The sequence below is a fragment of the Parasteatoda tepidariorum genome, chromosome 8 (assembly GCF_982258835.1).
Source record: "Parasteatoda tepidariorum strain Cologne lab strain chromosome 8, Ptep-v5.0, whole genome shotgun sequence".
Lineage (NCBI taxonomy): Eukaryota > Metazoa > Arthropoda > Arachnida > Araneae > Theridiidae > Parasteatoda > Parasteatoda tepidariorum.
In genome coordinates this window covers 85,549,929-85,570,799 of record NC_141762.1, presented here as the reverse complement: position 1 = coordinate 85,570,799, position 20,871 = coordinate 85,549,929, and the positions used below count along the sequence as shown (strand labels likewise).

The following is a 20,871-nucleotide window of genomic DNA, read 5'->3' as shown; positions in this document are numbered from 1 at the left end:
GGTTCAAAATAATTTGAGTTGACAGTTTTATGATAAAGGTTATTGAGCCGCGGTTTTTACTTTTCCTAGTCTTCGCTTTCATCCGAGGACAAAAAACATTTTACTTTTAAAAACCCTCTTTGCGTGCACAGTACACATACTGGGTACTTGAATTGCACATGGTTTGCTCTAAATGAACGGCTCAGACTTAAAGAAAATACTTTCAATTTTGAGTCATAATGTCAAGCACCATATTTCTCATTAAGGGGTAACATAGTGTAATCAAATTTAAGCAGGATTAATTTATGGGAAAACATAACTGTTTAACTTGATATGATTAAAATTAGTAAAAGATTTACACGATTAGAAAGATTTCGCATCGACGAGAAATATTTTACACGCCCACGTACGTCAGCTCTGTGCATCGTAGTTACCAGAAAACAACCTCTGTTCTGTACGTTGCTTGCGCAGATCATTCTGTAGCGTGCGGAATGCTACGTGAGAGTGCAAGAACTATCTATTAAAGAGATCTAGAAAGTTAGATGAACGACTCAACCTTAAAGAAAATACTTTCAATTTTGAGCAATAATATCAAGCACCATCTTTCTCTTTTAGCGGTAACATAGTGTAATCAAATTTAAGCAGGATTAATTTATGGAAAAACATAACAGTTTAATGATTATAATTATAATATAATATGATTAAAATTAGTGTAAAAGATTTGCACGATTAGAAAGATTTTGCATTGACGTGTAATATCTTACACTCCCACGTACGTCAGCTCAGTGCATCGTAGTTACCACAAAACCCCCTCTGTTCTGCACGTTGCTTGCGCAGATCATTCTGTAGCGTGCGGAATGCTACGCGAGAGTGCAAAAACTATCTATTAGAGAGATCTACATTACTTTTACATAGCATCACATACATTCACGTACGTATGAACTACACAGAACAGTCTCGATTGTATATACAGAGTATGAGAAGAACATACGTGCGGAATGCTACGTGAGAGTGCAAAAACTATCTATTATAGAGATCTATATTACTTTTACATAGCATCCCATACATTCACGTACGTATGAACTACAGAACAGTCTCGATTGTATATACAGAACATGAGCAGAACATACGTGCAAGGTGCTACGTTAAAGTGATAAATCTTTTTATGATGGATTGGTATGGTTTAACATTTTTAACAGAATAAGTTTAGAAAATATAAAAGAAAATTTCTTGTAAATTCATAAAAATTGATTTTCAGTAGTATTCGTATATATTTACTTATTTAATTTTAATATCTATCGATATCTTTATTTCTTACAAATAAAGGATGTACGTTTAAAATTGATTTATGCTTGACAATTTAAGTAAGCATTTAGATGTGAAAATAAAATAGCTTTGTCAATTTGAAGAAGACTGAGAATTTCTTTTATCTACACTTTCTTCAGGTAGATGCAAACAAATTGTTATAGATGCTGAATAGAATTTTATAAACTTCTAATGATACATATCTGGTTTTTTTTCCTGTGCTGCTTGGTTTAATTTTAAATTATTTGTATTAGGATTTTGCTATTTGAATTTTTGTTGATATCTGTATCAAATAGATACATGAAAAAATGGCTGAGAACTGCAACGATGGTTGGTAAAAACTATAACTTCTATTTTATTTATTTATTACTTGAGACTGTGTAGCGGTTTTTTGACTAACTAAATAAATTTTTGAAGCATACTTATGAGCAGTAAAATATTTTATACAAACTTTTAGATTTAACCAACATAACTGTGGCTCATGATAAATATGGATTTTTTTTTTATTCCACTGTTATTGCAAGCCCCACATCCCCGTGCACGATTTAAAACAGCAATTAAACTAAATAAACAAATATCCCTAAACTTGTATATTTTAATTTTTGAATCAAGAATTGATGAGATTAACTGAAATAAAAAACGATTTTATTTATAAACCGAAAAGACTGTTGACTTGAAATTATATAGCGAAACAAAGAGAACCTTCAGTAAACAGTCTCTCGTCTCTCAGAGACAATAAATCTCTCTATTTTACAATGCATTTTTCTCCTTTCGATTGTTCAGAATCATAAAATGATAGATGAAAATAGAAGACAACATGATGATCAATCAACATGGTTAATTTTTATTCTTTCTTAATTAATTTTAAACAGAATTAGTCTTCAGATTTCTACACATTACTAAATAAATATTTCATTAAAACTATTTTATAGAAACTTTAGGATTCAACCAATAGAACTGTTGCCGGTAATTTTTTTTTCTATAGTTTTTGCCACAACGTGATGATCAATCAACATGGTTAATTTTTATTCTTTCTTAATTAATTTTAAACAGAATTAGTCTTCAGATTTCTACACATTACTAAATAAATATTTCATTAAAACTATTTTATTGAAACTTTTAGATTTAACCAATAGAACTGTTGCCGGTAATTTTTTTTATTCTATAGTTTTTGCCACAACGTGATGATCAATCAACACGGTTAATTTTTATTCTTTCTTAATTAATTTTAAACAGAATTAGTCTTCAGATTTCTACACATTACTAAATAAATATTTCATTAAAACTATTTTATTGAAACTTTTAGATTTAACCAATAGAACTGTTGCCGGTAATTTTTTTTATTCTATAGTTTTTGCCACAACGTGATGATCAATCAACACGGTTAATTTTTATTCTTTCTTAATTAATTTTGAACAGAATTAGTCTTCAGATTTCTACACATTACTAAATAAATATTTCATTAAAACTATTTTGTAGAAATTTTTAGGTTCAACCAATTGAACTGTGGCCGGTAATTTTTTTATTCTATAGTTATTGCAGGCTATACATAAATAGCACGTGCCTGATTTAAAATAAGTAAATAACTCCAAACTTGTACATCTTAATTTCGATTTCAAAACAAGGATTAAAGAGACTGAAATAAAAAAAAAAACGATTTTATTTATAAACCTAAAAGACCGTTGACTTTGAATTATCTAACGAAACAAAGAAAACCTTCAGTAAAATTTCGCCTCTCAGTGATGATAAATATCTCTATTTAACAATGTATTTTTTTCCTTTCGATTGTTCAGAATCATAAGATGATAGATGAAAATGAAAGGTAACGCGATGATCAATCAACATGGCTAATTTTTATTCTCTCTTAATTAATTCTTAACACTAAAAAGGAAAGTAGGACACATGTTAGAGTTGTTCGTGGAAACCAGAGCCCTCATTGTATGCGACGATCATTAACCTTGTGTTGAAACAAGACACTCAAGTGCAAACAAACCCTACTTTTTTTTCCCAACAAAATTACTTTCACTGGCGAATTTATGATTGGAATAAATGTTGGTCACAGAAAATGATGCTATGTCAATATTTCCCTTGAAATTGATGCATGAAAATAGGAAATAGAATTTATGAGATTTTTTTTTCCAGTAAAAGATAGAATTTTCTGAATAGAGCGATATCTCTATTAATAATTTTAGTACTCTTAAATAATAATTTAGCGGTTATCCGTATGGAAACCAATATTTTAAGAACAGCGTGTATGATGAGACTGATTTATCCGAATGGAAATCAATAGTTTGTAAGAACAACGTGTATGATAAGACTGATTTTTCCGAATGGAAATTAATATTTTAAGAACAACGCGTATGATGAGACTGAATTATCCGAATGGAAATCAATATTTTAAGAACACCGTGTAAAATAAGACTGATTTATCGGAATTGAAATAAATATTTTAAGAACAACGTGTATAATAAGACTGATTTATCCGAATGGAAAAAAATATTTTAAGAACAACGTGTATGATGAGACTGATTTTTTTTTTACACTTAAAAATTTTTTTATGAGAAAAATGTGAATTTTCTTCATAAATATCCAAGAATACTACACTGAGAAAAAAAGTAAAGTCGAAACTTACCACGCCAGAATGTGGTAAACATTACCGTGTTTCTGGCTATATGGGAAAGCTAAAAAGCTCAAGAAATTTTTACCAAAGCGCTTTAGTAACGATTTTGGTAAAATTAACGAAAAAACGTGGTTCTATACTATGTAATAAAATTTGGTAATTTTATTATGATATCTTAGAGCATGATATAAAAACCATTTATTATTAAATTTTTCTATGCATATTGCGAAATAAATCACCGTTGATTTCATAAACATTTGAATAGGACATTTTTAGAAATAAATTTTTAAACAACACTATAGTGATAATAATCCATCAAACTTCATTTCCCGCATTACCATTAAATTACCAATAAAATAAAAAGATTTCATCCAAAAATATTACAAAAAGATTAATTACAAAATATTACAATAAAGATTATTATTCAATTTTTTTACCAACAATTCAAAGACAAATGAAATATAACGGCTTTTTTTTTCTTATTTTTTTAAACACAACATTTATAAGAGAGAAAATTCTTTGATTGCAATGAAAAAAAGATATTTGAATTTAAAAAAATATTTTGTCTAGAATCTTTATTTGCTTACGTCGAGTCATTCTTAATCAAAGATAAAAAATGGAGTATCATTTGCCTTTATTTATCAAGAAACGAATCTTAAAAATCCTCTTTTTTCATTACCTGTGCCTAGATATTGTGATTTCATCGAATATAACACCGGCTTCTAAAATGATTTTCATTTGAATCTAGATTCATGTGGATTTTAACTAATTTAACATTTATGAGAAAGAGAAGTTTATAAGGAAGTAACATTAATTGAACGGAAAAATGTAATATTATAATAATTTGGATTTTTTTTTTTTTTTTTTGAGGAGTTGATGCTAATGATTAGTATGACAACACAGTAGTCATAATAATGAACAAATTTCATTTTCAGCATTACCATTAAATTACCGACAAAATAGAAAATATTCGTTCAAAATGATACAAAATTAAAATTTATTATTCAGTTTTTTACCAACAAGCAGATATATAATGGCTTTTTTTTTTTCCTCTTTTTTTCAAAACACAACATTTACAAGAGAGGAAATTCTGTGATTTCAATGGAAAACCGACATATGAATTGAAAAAGATTCTTTTGAAAACTCCGATAGCCGGAAGTTCTGTTAGAATCATTATTTGCTCGATTCGAGTCATTCTTAATCAAAGATAAAAAAGAAAATGCGGTATGCCTTTCTTTATCAAGAACCGAATCGTGAAGTTCCCTTTCTTTTCATTATCTTTACCTGGATATTTAGATTATAATGAAAAATGCCGGCTTCTAAAATGAATTTTCATTTCAATCTAGATTCACGTGAATTTTAATTTATTTACATTTATACGGAAGAAAAGTTTATGAGGAAGTAAGATTAATTGAATAGCGGAATTTGATTTTATAACTAAAGAAGAAGTTTCGATTTATACAATGAAAGAAAAGAATGATAACAATTACAATGAAAGGAGTGAGCTTTTACTTTTGATTGTTTCAAATTCGTTTATGTTGCATTATTTATTTTATATTTAGTTTTTATTTATTTACAATTTACATATCTATTTTTCAATGGAAAAGTAAAATTATAAATCATTTACCAATTTTTAAATTCAAAATATTTTATATCAATGCAATTAATGTAAGAAATATTAACATTCAATAAAATGTATTTTATATATTGATAAACAGAAACCAGAAAATTGTTCATTTAAATTTTAAAGAAAATTAAGTTAAAAATCATGATAAATATAGTACAAGTGTCTATGAGAACACATTATACCAACAATCCGATTAACACAGGGTGTTCCAGAATTCTCACCCTTAATATGTATTTTTTATTAACTTCGTTAAAAATGAAATCATAAAAGTGTACAGATAGGTGTAAATAAATTATTTTTGAGCAAAAACAGAAACATTATCAAAATCTAAAAAATCACTTCTGAGGAAAGTTGAAAACAAGAAAACTTGTTTGATTGCTGGAATAAACAAAGAAGAGTTGAAAAGCTATTGATAGATAGAAATATCCTAAGTCTCACTAGGCAATCAAACTGGTTTCGTTGTTTATCATTCTGCCTTCTTTGTTACTGATTCGTTAGAATTCGAAAACGGTTATGTTATTCTTCGCCTAAATTTTAATAAACCTTCGCCTAAATTTGAGGTCCATAATGCTTAATACTTCTTTTTTACAAAATTTTTAACGAGTTTTCTTAAAATATTTACTTAGGGAAGTGATTAAACAACAATGTATCGATTTTTTATAGGCTATCAAAGCAGTTAAATCCCACCAGAAGTTGCATTTGATAGGCAAGCCAGCTGATAGCCCAAGTCCAAGGCTGGACACAGGTTTCGCGAGCTACTTCCTCAAAACTCTTAAAAGTTTAACTTTCATGTTTTGTAAACTTTTGCAAAATGCCCTCTCAAATTCGTAGTTTAATTTCAATGCTTAAAATATCGTCTTTTATATTGGTGCTAAAATATTATTACTAATTTTTTTTCTTCCAAAAATTAAGTATTAATGGTTTGTATACTAAACAGGATATAATACTACATGATATAATACCAATATACTAAACATGAAGAATTCTTTCACCAAAATTGTGAAACTTCGCATGGTATATTAAAAATATATCGAAGAAATCATCTGTAATATATCAGCTGACTCGGGCCCTAGGACAATTGTCCACAACAATACCTCCGTTCTACCTTGCTGAAGTCCACTAATATTTGACAAACAATATTAATTTCAAAACCAATTTTTGGGGAGGGAATCCAAAAAATAGTGGAAGAAAACTCCTGCATTAGAGTATGACAAGAATTCGATTTTTGGTTCCGAAATGCCAGGTAAAAAGAAATCTTAAGTTCCTATAATGCAAAAAGTTTCTTTCTTCGATGCAAAAAGTTTCTCTGAATTTAAATGCTTACAGAAACCAACGTTTAATATATTCTCTTTAAACTTAGTTTAAAATATATATGGAATTAGTTAAGTTAAAATATATTTGAAATATTTATTTTGAATCGTATGAAAAAAAAAAGCTAAAATGATTTATCAAAATATTTCTAAAGATGAAAAATTTTTCTTTCTAATGATACGTTAAATATATTTTATCTTCTACTTGTATATTATAATATATTTAATAGTAAACTATTACTAATTGAAACTATTTTATTATCAGTTAGTTAATCATATTAACCATGAACTTTTATATGAAAATAAATACTATTTAACTACTCCCTTTTTTTTATAATGTTTAAAGATTAAAATATTGTCGTTGCCACAAATATTCTCAATTTTTTATTTATTTCTTTTGAAGAAGATAGTTAATTAAATAATAATTTAAAAACAAATAAATAATGTCACAAATAGTTTGGTTCGAAAAATATTATTATCTGCACAAAAAAAAAAAGAAAAAAAAACTTTAACTGTGCACGTGAACAAATTAAATTAATAGTAAGCTATTAATACTCTTTAATAGTAAGTAAACAGCTTATTTAAGACTTGTTTCTATCTAACAATGCTAAAAAAAAGACAACTGTACAAATATTTTTTTAACTTTTAATTATTACTTATTTATTTAATGAAATTTAATTTTTACATTATTAAAAGTTTTACAAATTTTAATTGATTTTTTTTGCAGTTACTGTTTAGAGAGAAAGATAAGTAAATAAAAAGAGTAAATAAAATAAAAATTATTTTGAAATCGTTTGCTTAAGTTTGTTTCTTGTCACGCTTTAAAATATAATTATTTATTTTAATAAAACAATACGCATTACTTTGCAGTAATAGTTAATAAAGTGTGAAAAGTTTGAAATCTGACTAAATTAAAGAAATTGTAAGAGATATTAAAGAAGAAGAAAAATTTCTACTAGTTGAATGTTCCTACACATAAACACAAAAAGCATGTTCTTAAATGAAAACATAAAATAATTGTAAATTGTTAAAATACTTTTTGCTAAAAAAAATTAAATAAAATTTAGTACTTACTTTTGTTTATAATTCCCAGCAAGATTTTTGTAATATTTTAGTTCCTCTTGTTGATTAGCAAACGACAATTCACCATTGGCCATATTAGAAAAAAAAAATCAATATTAAGCAAAATAAATTTATAAAGAATGGCAACACTTTTTCCTAAACTTTCATTTTTCCCTTCAGTTATTTTTATGCACTTTTCTCTTACTCAAATCTGCTGAATACTAGTATTATCATCCAAAACAAACAGAAAGTTAGGAGACAACCGGTCAGTGAAAAAGCTATTTCTCATCTCCGCGGTTTCCAGAACAACAGGTGGAATATCTTTGGTATAAGAACGAGGAGGGAAAAAACACGATTTGAAAGGGGAAAACAGAAAGAATTCCCTATCTTTTCATCTTGTAGGTCAGTGCCATTCCAGCATCCTTGATTCGAAATGAAAGCAACGGGATTGATAGGGATCTAATGGAAAACTGAGCCTGTAGCATCGATGAAGAAAAACTTTGTCTAAATAACAAAAAGAAAAGCTAAATAAATAAAATAAAATAAAAGATTATTTGAAACGTGGAAAGTGACTAACCGATAGAATTTTGAGAAAATCGAGGGAAAAAAATTCATGACGACTCCTGCTGGGGTCGTCAGAATTTTATGTAAACAAGTTTTGGTGATACTTTATGGTAAACCATCCTGCGTTGCCCCCCCCCCCCCCCACATTCCCAAAATTAAATTATTCAAGCAAATTTTATATTTTTTTACATTTTATAAGGATATTTTTCGAATCATGGAATTCATTGTTTTGTTATTAAATATACGACTTTTTTTAAAATTTGATTTCTCGGAGACTATTCAACGGATTTCTCTCAAATTTTGTATGTTGACTCATAAAATTACTTTCTTTAAAATGTTGTAAAAAATTATGTTATTCTTGAATAAAATGATAAAAAATAATAAATATTTACTAAAAGTTATTTTTTGCATGGAATTATCTTTAAATAAACGAATTTTATAATTGTGCGGAAAATTTTTCCTCACAATTAAAAAATTCGTATAACAATTATAAAATTCTCATAATTATGAAATACTCAAATTTTGTGTTTTAACTTAAATTATTTTCTTTAAAATGATGCAATAAATTACGTACCTTACAATTCAATTTTTTTTGGTTATTCTAAATAAAATGATAAAAAGCAATAAATATTTACTAAAAGTAACTTTTTGCATGGAATTAACTTTAGATAATTGAATTTTATAATTGTGCGCAAAAATTTTTCTCACAATTATAAAATTCATATAACAATTGTAAAATTCTCGCTATTATAAAATACTCAAATTTTGTATTTTGACTTAAATAACTTTCTTCAAAATGATGTAAAGAAAATTATGTACCTAACAATTCAAAATATTTTCGATTAATCTAAATAAAATGATGGTCGTTGGGCTACCGAAACGGGAGTGCCATCCCCTCTGCAGAGGATCAAAATTGTGACTGCATGTCTTCGGATCATCCTCAGGGATGTTTCCCAGACCGTCGCCAATAGCCTATTGTGTAACTCTAGTGCGACGTAAATGAACCACAACTACAACTAAATGAAATGAAGAAGAAAAAAATAAGAAATATTTTTCAAAAATTATTTTTTTTCTTCATGGAATTATCTTTAAATAAACGAATTTTATAATTGTGCGCAAGCATTTTTCAATTCACTTAAAAAGTTCTCGAGACATGCCGAAAATGGAAAAAATTAAAACTAACTTGAAACTAAGAGTAACTCAGTTCATGCATTATCATTGGACTGAAAAATCAAACGGTATGAGTTCCCGCATTCTCACAATATGGATAAAATGCAGTGAGTTTTGAGTTATAGAGTATATATAAAAAAGTTTGATTTATTGTTAAAATTTCGAAGCATAATTTTTTGGTCCGATCTCATCTAATCATTTTTAGTCGAAATTCATCTAATCATCGAATTATCTTTAGTCTAATTTGAAATATTCATATTAACGTCAACGGGTGTTACACTGTTAGAAATTTCTCGAAAAAAAATGGCTAAATAACAATCTATTTAATTATTATTTTACTATATTTAAACAAAACAGTCAAATAACCATAAATAAGATGGTAATGAAACTATTAACAGTGAGAAAAATTGTTTATTAACTTTTATTTTTAACCTAAAACGGTTAAATAACAAGAATTTTACTGCACCAACTAAGCCCTCATAATGAAGCAACTTTGTTCCTTGCATCTGCGTTCATATTATAGCCGATAGAGCTAATCAGTCAATCTCATGACCGACAGAACGGGGGTTCGAGTCCCAGGTTTGATACTTCCATTCCCTTTAACACACATGCAGAATTTTCAGTGTCCTGCACTCTCCAATGCCCATTATCCAACGAAAAGCCTAGTTCCTATCTCCAGCTTTAAAAAAATTTACGGTTTTGAAACCATGGTAGCTGTAAATGGTTAAAAAACCGTATAGTTTTGTATTCATGACTTTATACTCATATTAGTTGTAAACGGTTTCGAAACCGTAAAGGTGAAAAACATTCTTTGTCCTAAATTTTACGGTTTATCGGATGGGGCACAAAAAGTATTTACAATGCGTAAAAAAAAAAATTTAAAAAAATGTACCTGAATAATTTTTGATTCAAAGATCGGACCGTTCTAAGACTCAATCTCGATGGTTCGAGGGAATGTCATCAAATATGCATATTAATTAGTGTAAACAATATTTTAAGTTACGAAATCAGGCACAAAAACGTACTTTCTCTAATTAAGCATACCCTTTTTTTTCCTCGACGGATTCGGTTATCTGATCCCCAAAATATAAGGGGTAGCCAAGATCTGGAAAATACTGTCCGAATAGTTCGGTCAGGAGAGAGGTCTAAAATTTAGACCCCTTAGTGCTAATTTTATTTTTAGCTTATTTCACCATTCGTATTTCACCATTCACATTCTTGAATTTTTTAAGCAAATTTTTTTTTTAACACAATTATAAAATTCTTTTATCCCAATATTTTATGCAAAGAATAACTTTCAGTAAATATTTATTATTTTCTATAATTTTATTTAATGATAATCGAAAAAATTTTGAATTGTAAAGAATATAGTTTTTTACATGATTTTAAAGAATGTAATTTTGCATGGCAAAATAAAAAAATCGAGTGTAATGAGTCGAATAGTTCCTGAGAAATCGGATTTAAAATACCCGAGAATAAATTCGAATTAAAATTCCTGAATTGAGAAAATAACTAATTTGTGTTTGTTCGTGTTATATCTGTTTGAATCACACATAACAAGCATAGGAGAGGTATTATTGCGGAATTTTTATCCCCTAGCTTTTCAGGTAATTTTTTTGAAAAAATTACCTGAAATTACTAAAAAATTACTCCATGGGAAAATTAAGGTTCATTTGCTGAACTTTTAGTAATTGTCACCGAGTGTCAAAATGTCTTTTGCTATACTGGCTTCAGCTGTGAGGAAGTTCTGGTGATGAAAAGAATGATGGTGTAATAGAAGATTCAAATTAAATCGCTGAAATTACAAGCAGGATACTTAATGTTCGCCAAATTTCTCGAGGGGGGGGATTCTGAAATTTTGCCTTTCAAAAATCTTAAACATTTGTGAAAAGAATGGCATGTCACTTTTCTATTTGACAACCAAAGATGAAAAGAATTAATACAGAGTTAACTAACAGAGTTAACCTGCAAAAGTGGATGAAACCAGGATTTACTTGTTAATGTTGAAACTTAATCTGGCCGGGATAGCCTGGATGGTAGAGCGTTGGGCCTATATCCAAAGGCTCGTGAGTTCGATCTCCGCCGGACGAAGACTCTCCTTGTACGAAATGGTGATAGATGCATACTAAATCATTCGGGGTCACAAAGTCCTCCAAGTTTCCATAACAAATTAATACCTCTGGGGTACAGCATCGAAAATTGATTGTGTTCTGATTCAGGTCAAAATTAACGATCTGCGGATGATTGGTGAGTGAATGTGTCCTCCCTGTAAAACAAGCTGCGATCCATATGTGTGGCAGAAATCGAATTCTTGGCCATAGATGGCGCCACTGGAAAACTTGAAGAAGTGAACTCCTCTGCCATAAAATAGGCTTGTCAGTATTGACAAGTGCCATAAGACAACAACAACAGCAAAACTTAATCTCCAAGGAAACAGCGTAGCAAATTTTGAAAAACAGTGCTCAACATTTTCTTTCCAAACTGCGTAGTCATATTATATGCGTTTTAATTATTTAATTATTTTTGTTTATAAGGGACCTTCGGGTTCGCTTGCTCATTGGAAACTGACTTGCTTTATATTCTAGCTTTATATGAATAGTGGTACTTTAAAGAATAAATAAAGTTAAAAATACTAAATCACTGACATTTTCATTTCTAAATTGCAATGCTTGGTGATACAACAGTTTTAAGTTCTGAGTTCTTAGATTAACTTTTAAAAATGCCTAAAAACTGAAGGAAAGGGTAAGAAAATAACAGAAACATAGTGTTGAAGTATCAGCAGCCTACAACTCAACTCTACAGTAGTTGCATTTTTGATTTAGATATGTTGTAATTCGAATTTGTAATTAGGCTTAATCGTAATATAAAGCGTTTTCATTTCTAAATTTCCATAGTTTTTAATTCAAATCTTTAAACACATAGTAAATATGTCAAAATGGAAGTATTCCAGGGTTAAAACAAAATTTTAAGTTGAATTGACAAGCAAAGGATAATGAAAGTGGGAGCTATCCTAAAAATTCATCAAGTTCCCCCTTACATACACAACTGTAAATATTGGGAGTATTATTAAAAAACATAGAACTGACAGAAATAAAGGATTTCATCTTAAAAAGACCTAAATACAACTGACTTTTTTCGGCAGTATTTCTCCTTTGATTCTGTTCTTATTCACCTTCACTAAAATGCCTCTTTTTCCTGAATAAATTATTACGTTTCATTAAAACTAGACAACAAGAAAAGCTCTAAATCGTTATGTAACTTGAGTGGATTAATAAGCGTAATTAAAACAAAACACAGTTCGTTCGCTGATATAAAGAAATCGTTTTTAATTTCAGGCCTACTTATAGCTCAGTTTATATCAGCTCACAGCTGCCAGCGTGAAAAAAAGAAATTTCATCGATTTTGGGACACATACATACACAGAAGCATTTTATATAATATGGATTGTTTTTAATAAATCTATATCATAATGGATATCTAGTGTACTGAATTTTGTTTTGCTTGATATGCGTATTGAATTTGTAAGTGGGCGTGCGGAAGATGAAATCTTAGTTTATAGTTACATATCTGAGATTTAATAAGGTTCTTTCTTCCAATTTTTATGATTGAAGTAGTTATGTGCTTTGAAAATCCTATGATTTTTTCATACAATCATTCTATTTTTTTCGGCTCCCGCCTGATTCTGAAGGTTGAACTAACGGTCATCCGAATGAAATAAACTGTTTCAAAATCACTGGATCGTAACTAATAGGTAAGAATATTGAGAGATAAGACTGTTAGTAATTTTTTTTATTTTCCAGATTTTTATGCAATCTAATTGAATTATTTCGGCAGATAACATTCTTCGTCAAACTGACAGTTGGTCATTAAATAACGAATATCTTAATTAGACTAAACTTCCGTACATTGCTGTTGCAGGATAAGTTTTTGAAAATCTGAAAAACTTATTTACTTAAGTTTATAATTGAAAATAATAAGATAATGCTGACTTTTTTTTCATAATGATGAGTTCAACTTGAGGCGTATAAAATATGAATTTCTAGCAATCGAACCGTTACGCCATTATTACTCTCTAAGTGGGATAAGTCGTCAAATGTGAAAAATTAAAAAAAAAAAACAATTTTTATTTACTTTTTTGCATACTATTTTACAAACTGTACGAAAATTTGGAATTTTTAAAAACTATTTTCTATTTACCTACAACGACATATTTCATTACATAATTTAACATAAACGACAAAATTTTTTCTTTCAACGAAACAGTTTTTCATTCTGGGCATATCCTTGACTAATTTCTTCTAAATAATTTTAGATTTAATGTTATTCCGTTTGCATTGAATCGCTTTCAATCAATAAAAGTTTTCGGCTTGTAATATGTATTTACGCCTCTGATGAACCTGCAAAAACGAAGCATAAGTTGTTTAATATCATGACAGTCTAAACTCTGGAACGATCTAATCGTATTTTGATTCTGGGTCAATCTAGCATAATTTGATGCAGTTATCAAAGAGTCTTTGCTCTAAAATATTCATTATCACTATCTGCCCACTTAACTATACAATAATGTCGCTGCCACATTTATAATAATGTCGAATGAGCATGCATTATTTTCGGATATCATTATGAATGAATCTCAGATTAGCCCCAATTGGTCATTAGGGTAGTTCTAGCGAGACACTAACTGGGAAACGTAATAAAAATTCGAATTTTTTTTTCTTCTGGAGAAACGTTATCAAAAAAATACTTTTATATATTTTTACACAGATTTTTAGAGAAATAATTCAAGCTGTTTTACAAACAACAGCTACACAAATATCACGTTAAAGTAAAGTATTTTAACGGATGATGCGCATTTTGAAAACTAAAATAAATAAGTAAACAAATATGTAAATTAATTAGCTGAAATGTATATGTTTTAATATTTACTCGCTCATGCTCAAGAATTCATAATAATTAGAGCAAAATACCATGCATTAATGAAACTAAATTAGGTATTTTTGTTGCACTTATTAAGGGTAGGAAGAAAATGCTGTAGGAGCCCGAACTAGAACATTCCCAAGGCCTATAAAGTTAGGTGATAATAATTTAATATTTCACTTTGGGACATTGTAGATTCAATATCTAAACTTCAACATTGCATAATTTATTTAGAGCAAGACCCAGGAAACAGTTAATCAATATATATATAGTGTCTAGATATACAACTGCTAACTATAGAGGCTTGAACACAAACATTCCTAGGCCTTAAAAAAGCTTATAGTTTAATATTTTACAACTGTGATCTCATTGTACTGCGAGGATTCGGTATCTGAACTTGCAAAAAGTCTCGCTTATAATTAAATATCTCTAAACTTCATCTTTACGGAATATTATTTAGAACAAGACCTGGGAAAAATGAAATCAATTTATGTGTATCGAGAATTGTTTTATTTTTCAATTTTGAAGTAAATGCTATGAGTAATAGCTAAATAAATATTGTATCAAGGTCAAAATCCAACTGCTGCTTCGGCTATGCAAATACAAAGAGAAGAATAAACATCTAGAAATACAATTTCAATCTAATATTCTTTGAATCTGGCATTCAATTTGAAGTAATGACCGGTTTCAGCTCTAAACATACCCATCCAAAGTTTTTTTCTTTTTCCTTTTTTGATTTAAAACGCCCTTTGAATTAGAAGAGCAAAACACGAAATAGCATTTTTCTAAAATTATAATGAAATGAACTGCTGTTAAGTAATTAATGAAAGGTTATGTGAAAAGGGTAGAGAATTTAAAGTTTCTAGGTCAAGTTCAAATTCTTTATTAATAAAAGTAATTATTTTTTTTTCATTGAGAAGTTATTCCGCGGGGTTTCACTTCCAATTACAGTTTGCTAATAAATACGTTTTTCAACATGTAAAAACAGATGAGACTGACTGAAATGTAAGGTAATCGATAATTATTTAAAAATTTAGGGAAATGTTTCTGAGAAATTTAGTAAGGGGAGGAGAGTTTTCATTTTTAGAAATTTTGAACTTCAATTGCAGTAGAAGTAAGAGGCATTGATAGTTTTTAATTGTTTAATACCTAAACAAATTAAATGTGAATTAAAAACTGTATTTTTCAAGAAACTTATAATAACTAAAATGTGCATTAAGAATTATGACTTTTTATCACTATCAGTGGCGTACGCAGAATTTTTTCAAGGAGGGGGTTCATAGTTTTCTGAAACTACTAAAAGAAATTCGAGTAAAGCACTATTATTTCCCTAATTTAGACAGCTAGACAATTTTGACTTTTTATTTAGACAACATTGTTTAGTTAAATTTTGATTTGATTTTTTAAGTTTAAGAACATATTTTTTTTTTTTTTATAATAAGAGATAAAATATTTTATTTTTATTAAAAAGTAGGATTTAATCAAGCCAGAAAAAACTACTCATAATGTAACAGCTACCTTAATAATAACCGTATAAATGTGAATATTCTATAGAAAATAAATGAATTTGACCAAAAAATAAGAAAAAATAAGTTACCAACAAATAGTGAATTAAATCAGCATACAAACACGCTAAAAATGTATTGATTTATACAGTAATATCTAAAGGACGGGGTTTTTTTGCAAGTTCGTTTAAAATGTCTTCTACAGCTGGGGTAAATTTTCTATGAATGTTTAAGAGCGCCAATCCATTCATTCTATTATTACCCGTTGAATTGCTATGCTACAATCTCAAAGTTTCGAGCTGGAATGAATAATTTCAACGATCACAGTATCTCCAATGGTATTGTTACCGATTTCTTCACTAGTCGAAATAGTGGCGACGACGGGTTGGGCTATTGAATTTGGCTTTTTGTTGAGACAAAGCAAAACAGATTTAGAGACGAGCTCCGAAAGACAAGCGGCAGAGGTAACTCTTAGTCTGACTAACTAACTCCACTGTACTCCGTTTCCCCTTTTATATAATTTTTCACCGAATGTCCAAAATTCTCGAATTGTCTCAAAGACGACAAAACGTCTAGAATTCCAGAATCATCGCGTAAAGACCTCGCGAATTCCAGCCAGTCTCGAAAACTATTGCGACTGGCAGGACAGAAAGGAACCAGCGATCGGGGCTCGCCCGTAACAGTATCACGTGAATTTGATTTCAAAAGTACAACCCTATTACAGAAAATTATTTTTTCAGTATTCTGAGAAATACCGTGAGAGGGAAAAAAGTAGGCATAAGGCAAATAAAATTACTTAGTCTTAAAAAATAATAGCCTGCATAATTTCTACTAAAATTTTTATTTTTGTCATTTTGTCTGAGCTCAAGGGGGGTGTTTGAACCCCTAAACCCCTCCCTTGCGTACGCCCCTGATCACTATTATTTCTAAATATAGTCTTACTATTATAACGAGATTAAATTATTTACTGTACACTTTTTTCTTGCATTTGCCAATAGACATTTTTTAAACAATACAAACTGACAGCATATTATTTCATAATTAATTTTTATTTGGAGTAGCAAAACACGCCTGTGAGCATGACATTTGTAATCACAGAAACTTATTCCTTTTTAACGCAAGTGGTAAACAATAAAAAAAAGTATATTACTTATACAACGGCCCGAAGTTCAGGCCATCGGACAATTAAGATTGAGTCCTAGTATGTGAAAACCCGATCATTAGATTAAAAGTTATTCTTCGTGTTCACTTTTTTATCCGTATTGCACATATAATGTATAACATTGCTTTTCACATCATTGCAATGCAAATAGTCGGCGTCAAACGATAAAATAAAAGTTTGTCTGAAACTTAATATTTTTTTGTTATTTTGAAAGATGTTATGCTTCTTTGAACGCAAAACTTTTTGAAACCAAAAATAGATATTTCAGCGGGATATTGCTCCAGTACACTAGACTAAAAGCACTCAAGAATAAGACAAGCCAAGTTTTCCTGGCTTTATTGCAGCAAAAGAATGGCCATATTATTTAACAGATTTCAATTCAATGGAATTTTTTCTGTTGATGATGCACTAAACTTTGCAAAACTGCCATCCTTTAAAACTCCATGTATGATTAATAGGACGAAATATCAGCAGATGAGTTAAGACAAGCAGAAACTTTTATTTGCAACTCCGCATTAAGGCCAAAGATGGTTACTTTAAGAATTTGTAAATATATTGCAGGTAATAACATTTATATTGATTTGAAAGTTGGTTTGTATTATTTTACTAAGCATTAAAATTATAGAACTATAACTCTCGAAGTTATTCTTTGTCAGCCCGTATATTTCTAAGAATATTGTATAAAACTACTTTAAAAATTTATATGCTTTTAAAAGTGATTATAGAATAATTTTTAGCAATTTCTTCTTTTGAAAATCTAGAATAAATCTTAATGCGTATATTGCGTGATGATTCGCGAAATAATTTAATTTACCAGCATCCATTTGGTCAAAGAGCATCTGATCAGGTAATGCTTTTTAGATGGCCGAATTTAAAACTGAATGATAACATTCAGTTTTTTTTTTTAAGCAATATTATCCTTGTAGAAAACAGTATACATTTAGTAACATACATTAATACAAAATTTCTCGTCGGTATCTTTTAGTGAGTGGTTTTAAATTCTTCTTACTTTTTTGGTAGGGTATACACAATAAGAATTATCCAGATATTTCTAGAAAATATAATGACTAGAAGGATATATATTACCCTTTGTTAGATAGGCGTAATATCGACTATTTCCAAACGATTCTCCATAAAATAACAAAAAAAAGAATATCGTCTGCGAATAGAATAATGTTGATAAATCTGATTACTGATCTAGTTGGAAATTCCCCTTTTGATTTCATTAATATTGTTATATTCTTATTCAGATTGATTGAATTCATGACTGCTGAGCTAAGGTTGTTAAAATCACGGACAATTTGTTTCGTTTGTACCACTCCCTATATTAAAGAAAAAAAGAGAAGGAAGCGACTAAAATTGCTGAAATTAGGTCGAACAGGGAAAAAATTAATATTACAATGATGCGGGTATAAGGGAATGAAAAAAAGAAAACACAACTTGAAATGGAAATGACCGCTGATAGTTTTTCCCTTGTGAATTATATGCTAGCCACACTAATCAGGTTATTGACATTGATTTGTAATGCAGATTAATACAGCCGATAGGTCTTCTAGTTATGATTTTTGTTGCCGGAGCGCAGTTTTCATTTTTAAAACACCCAGAAAAAATCTATCATTTCTTAGGAAATAAATCCGATATTTCTACAAATATTTTGAATTAGCTGTAGAAAAAAAACTTGTATAAAAGCTATACTTCATACAAAATTTCTTACAAACATTCGTTTCATGGTCGTCTGGTATATGTCTCCTTCAATAATTAAAAATTTTTAAAAGTCTCCATTAATATTTCAGACCAATGAATAAAATTTTAGTGAATCGCCATCGATTTAAATTCCATAAAAGTTGAAAATAAGAGGGAGAGAAAAATTATTTATCTTTTTGCAGGTATTTAGCACATGTAAAAAAAATTTTTCTCATGTGTAGAATGTAGAGAACTATTATGACTATTACCTATTTAAAATTTATCTCGCTTCGAAAACAGATTATTGGAAGTAACAGTTGCCAGACCTGAATGAGAAGAAATGAAAGTAATTCGAAATATGAAACGTAAAGTTGCCAACATAAAATGGCAAAAAAAAAAAAAAGAATTCAACGAAAAATCCATTTTTTGTTCACAACTTTACTTTTTATATTTGTAATCACTTTTGTTTCTTCTCTTGAAACATATCGACTGCTATTTCCTGTCTACATATTCTTGAAGCGAATGAGTTTTTTTTTATCTAATATCTTACCGCTCCAGTTTCTAGGGATTATTTATTTAACTATTATGACTGTTTAACTTAATGTCGTCCCCCTCAAAAATAGGGCCCTTTATGACCATGGTTCGTTCTGTCCCTAGTTATTGAATGTTTATAAATCATTTAAAAATAATTAATATAATATTAAGAGACAAAGATATATATATATATAATAGAGAATATTAAGGGTCAAAGTTTATCAGAGAAAATGCGTTATTTTATTGTCTTGCTAAAATATAGTATTCTACTATCATGAATAACAGTTATTTTAGATAATTGCCTGCGTTTTGTTCTGACCAAAACAAGTCTAATTCGTTAAAAAAACAACTCACAATCGAAAACTAGAACGTTTGTCAAATCCGTATTTGGAGGAAAATTTGGGTACTTGCACTTCAAGAGAAGATCACTGATACCCACACATGGGACCTATGACGTTAGCTGATTGTTTATAAGCAAAATGGCGTGCAAAAGTTGAGCTAAGTTTCTCCAGAAACTCTTCAGCATGGCATCGGGTATTGCAGATTATCAGTGTCTGTAGATTATTTTTCATCTGTGATCATTATGGATATTTCTGTTGTAATTGAATACCCTGGAATGGTACTTCTAGGTAACATTTATTGCATTAATTTTAAGCTAAATTCAATCTGTATAACTTTTTTTTTCTGTTTAGTTTAGATGCTTTAAATATAGATTTATTCTTTCTTTCTTATTAAGTATAATTTCACGTTTTAAATTAAATTTATAAAATCTATATTTCTAGAGTTAAATTTTTACCTACCTTAAATTTTCGAATTAAAATTTAGCCTTACATATTATTGGGTAAGAAATATTTTTACAATAATAATCTCTACCAGGTTTTAGGATTTATTAAGATGGTGAAATCGACTGAGTAAATTCTGCTACTGGGGGAGTAATTAAAATATTAAGTTGCGTTTTTTACAAGCGAACATCAAAACAATTATATTGAGTGGATTGCCAATTAAGATTTTATTTGTAACTTTTTCCTTTGTAGATAAAGGAGTAAGCAAGGCGAACTTAGATAACGAAGCTTAGAGCGTGAGCAGTTCTGAGGACAAGTGTAGGGAGGGGGTCACAACAGTATTGCTGCTTGAATTAGCCTATAACCCTTAACCTTCGACAGAATACGGGATAGACAGGTTCAGGATGGTTATGCTAATCGATCTGGGTTTCAGTAGTCCCCTATTACCAAATGCTAAAAAGATATCTAATCTGCATGACCACCAGCCACATTATTAACGATGTGTGTGAATCTGTAGTCGTTTGCAAAACAAATTTATGCTCAATCAGTTCGACAATGTCTGCAGCAGTATAGACGGTCAACTAAGGCTACCTACTACCTTTTACAGGGCTGAAGCAGCCCAGTGGTTAGAGAATTTGACTCTGGTCCGGG

General features: G+C 29.2%; 1 protein-coding gene across 1 annotated transcript in view; it reads right to left on the bottom strand.

Annotated features, from left to right (window-relative positions):
- LOC107451183 (nuclear distribution protein nudE-like 1-B) overlaps window positions 1–8,374 on the bottom strand; it is a 113,091-nt gene extending 104,717 nt beyond the window's left edge. Inside the window, exon 1 of the mRNA XM_043054618.3 lies at window positions 7,916–8,374. Coding sequence (XP_042910552.2) covers window positions 7,916–7,998 — 83 coding nt within the window. The 5' untranslated portion in view covers window positions 7,999–8,374. The remainder of the gene's footprint in view (window positions 1–7,915) is intronic.
- Window positions 8,375–20,871: the final 12,497 nt, after the last annotated feature.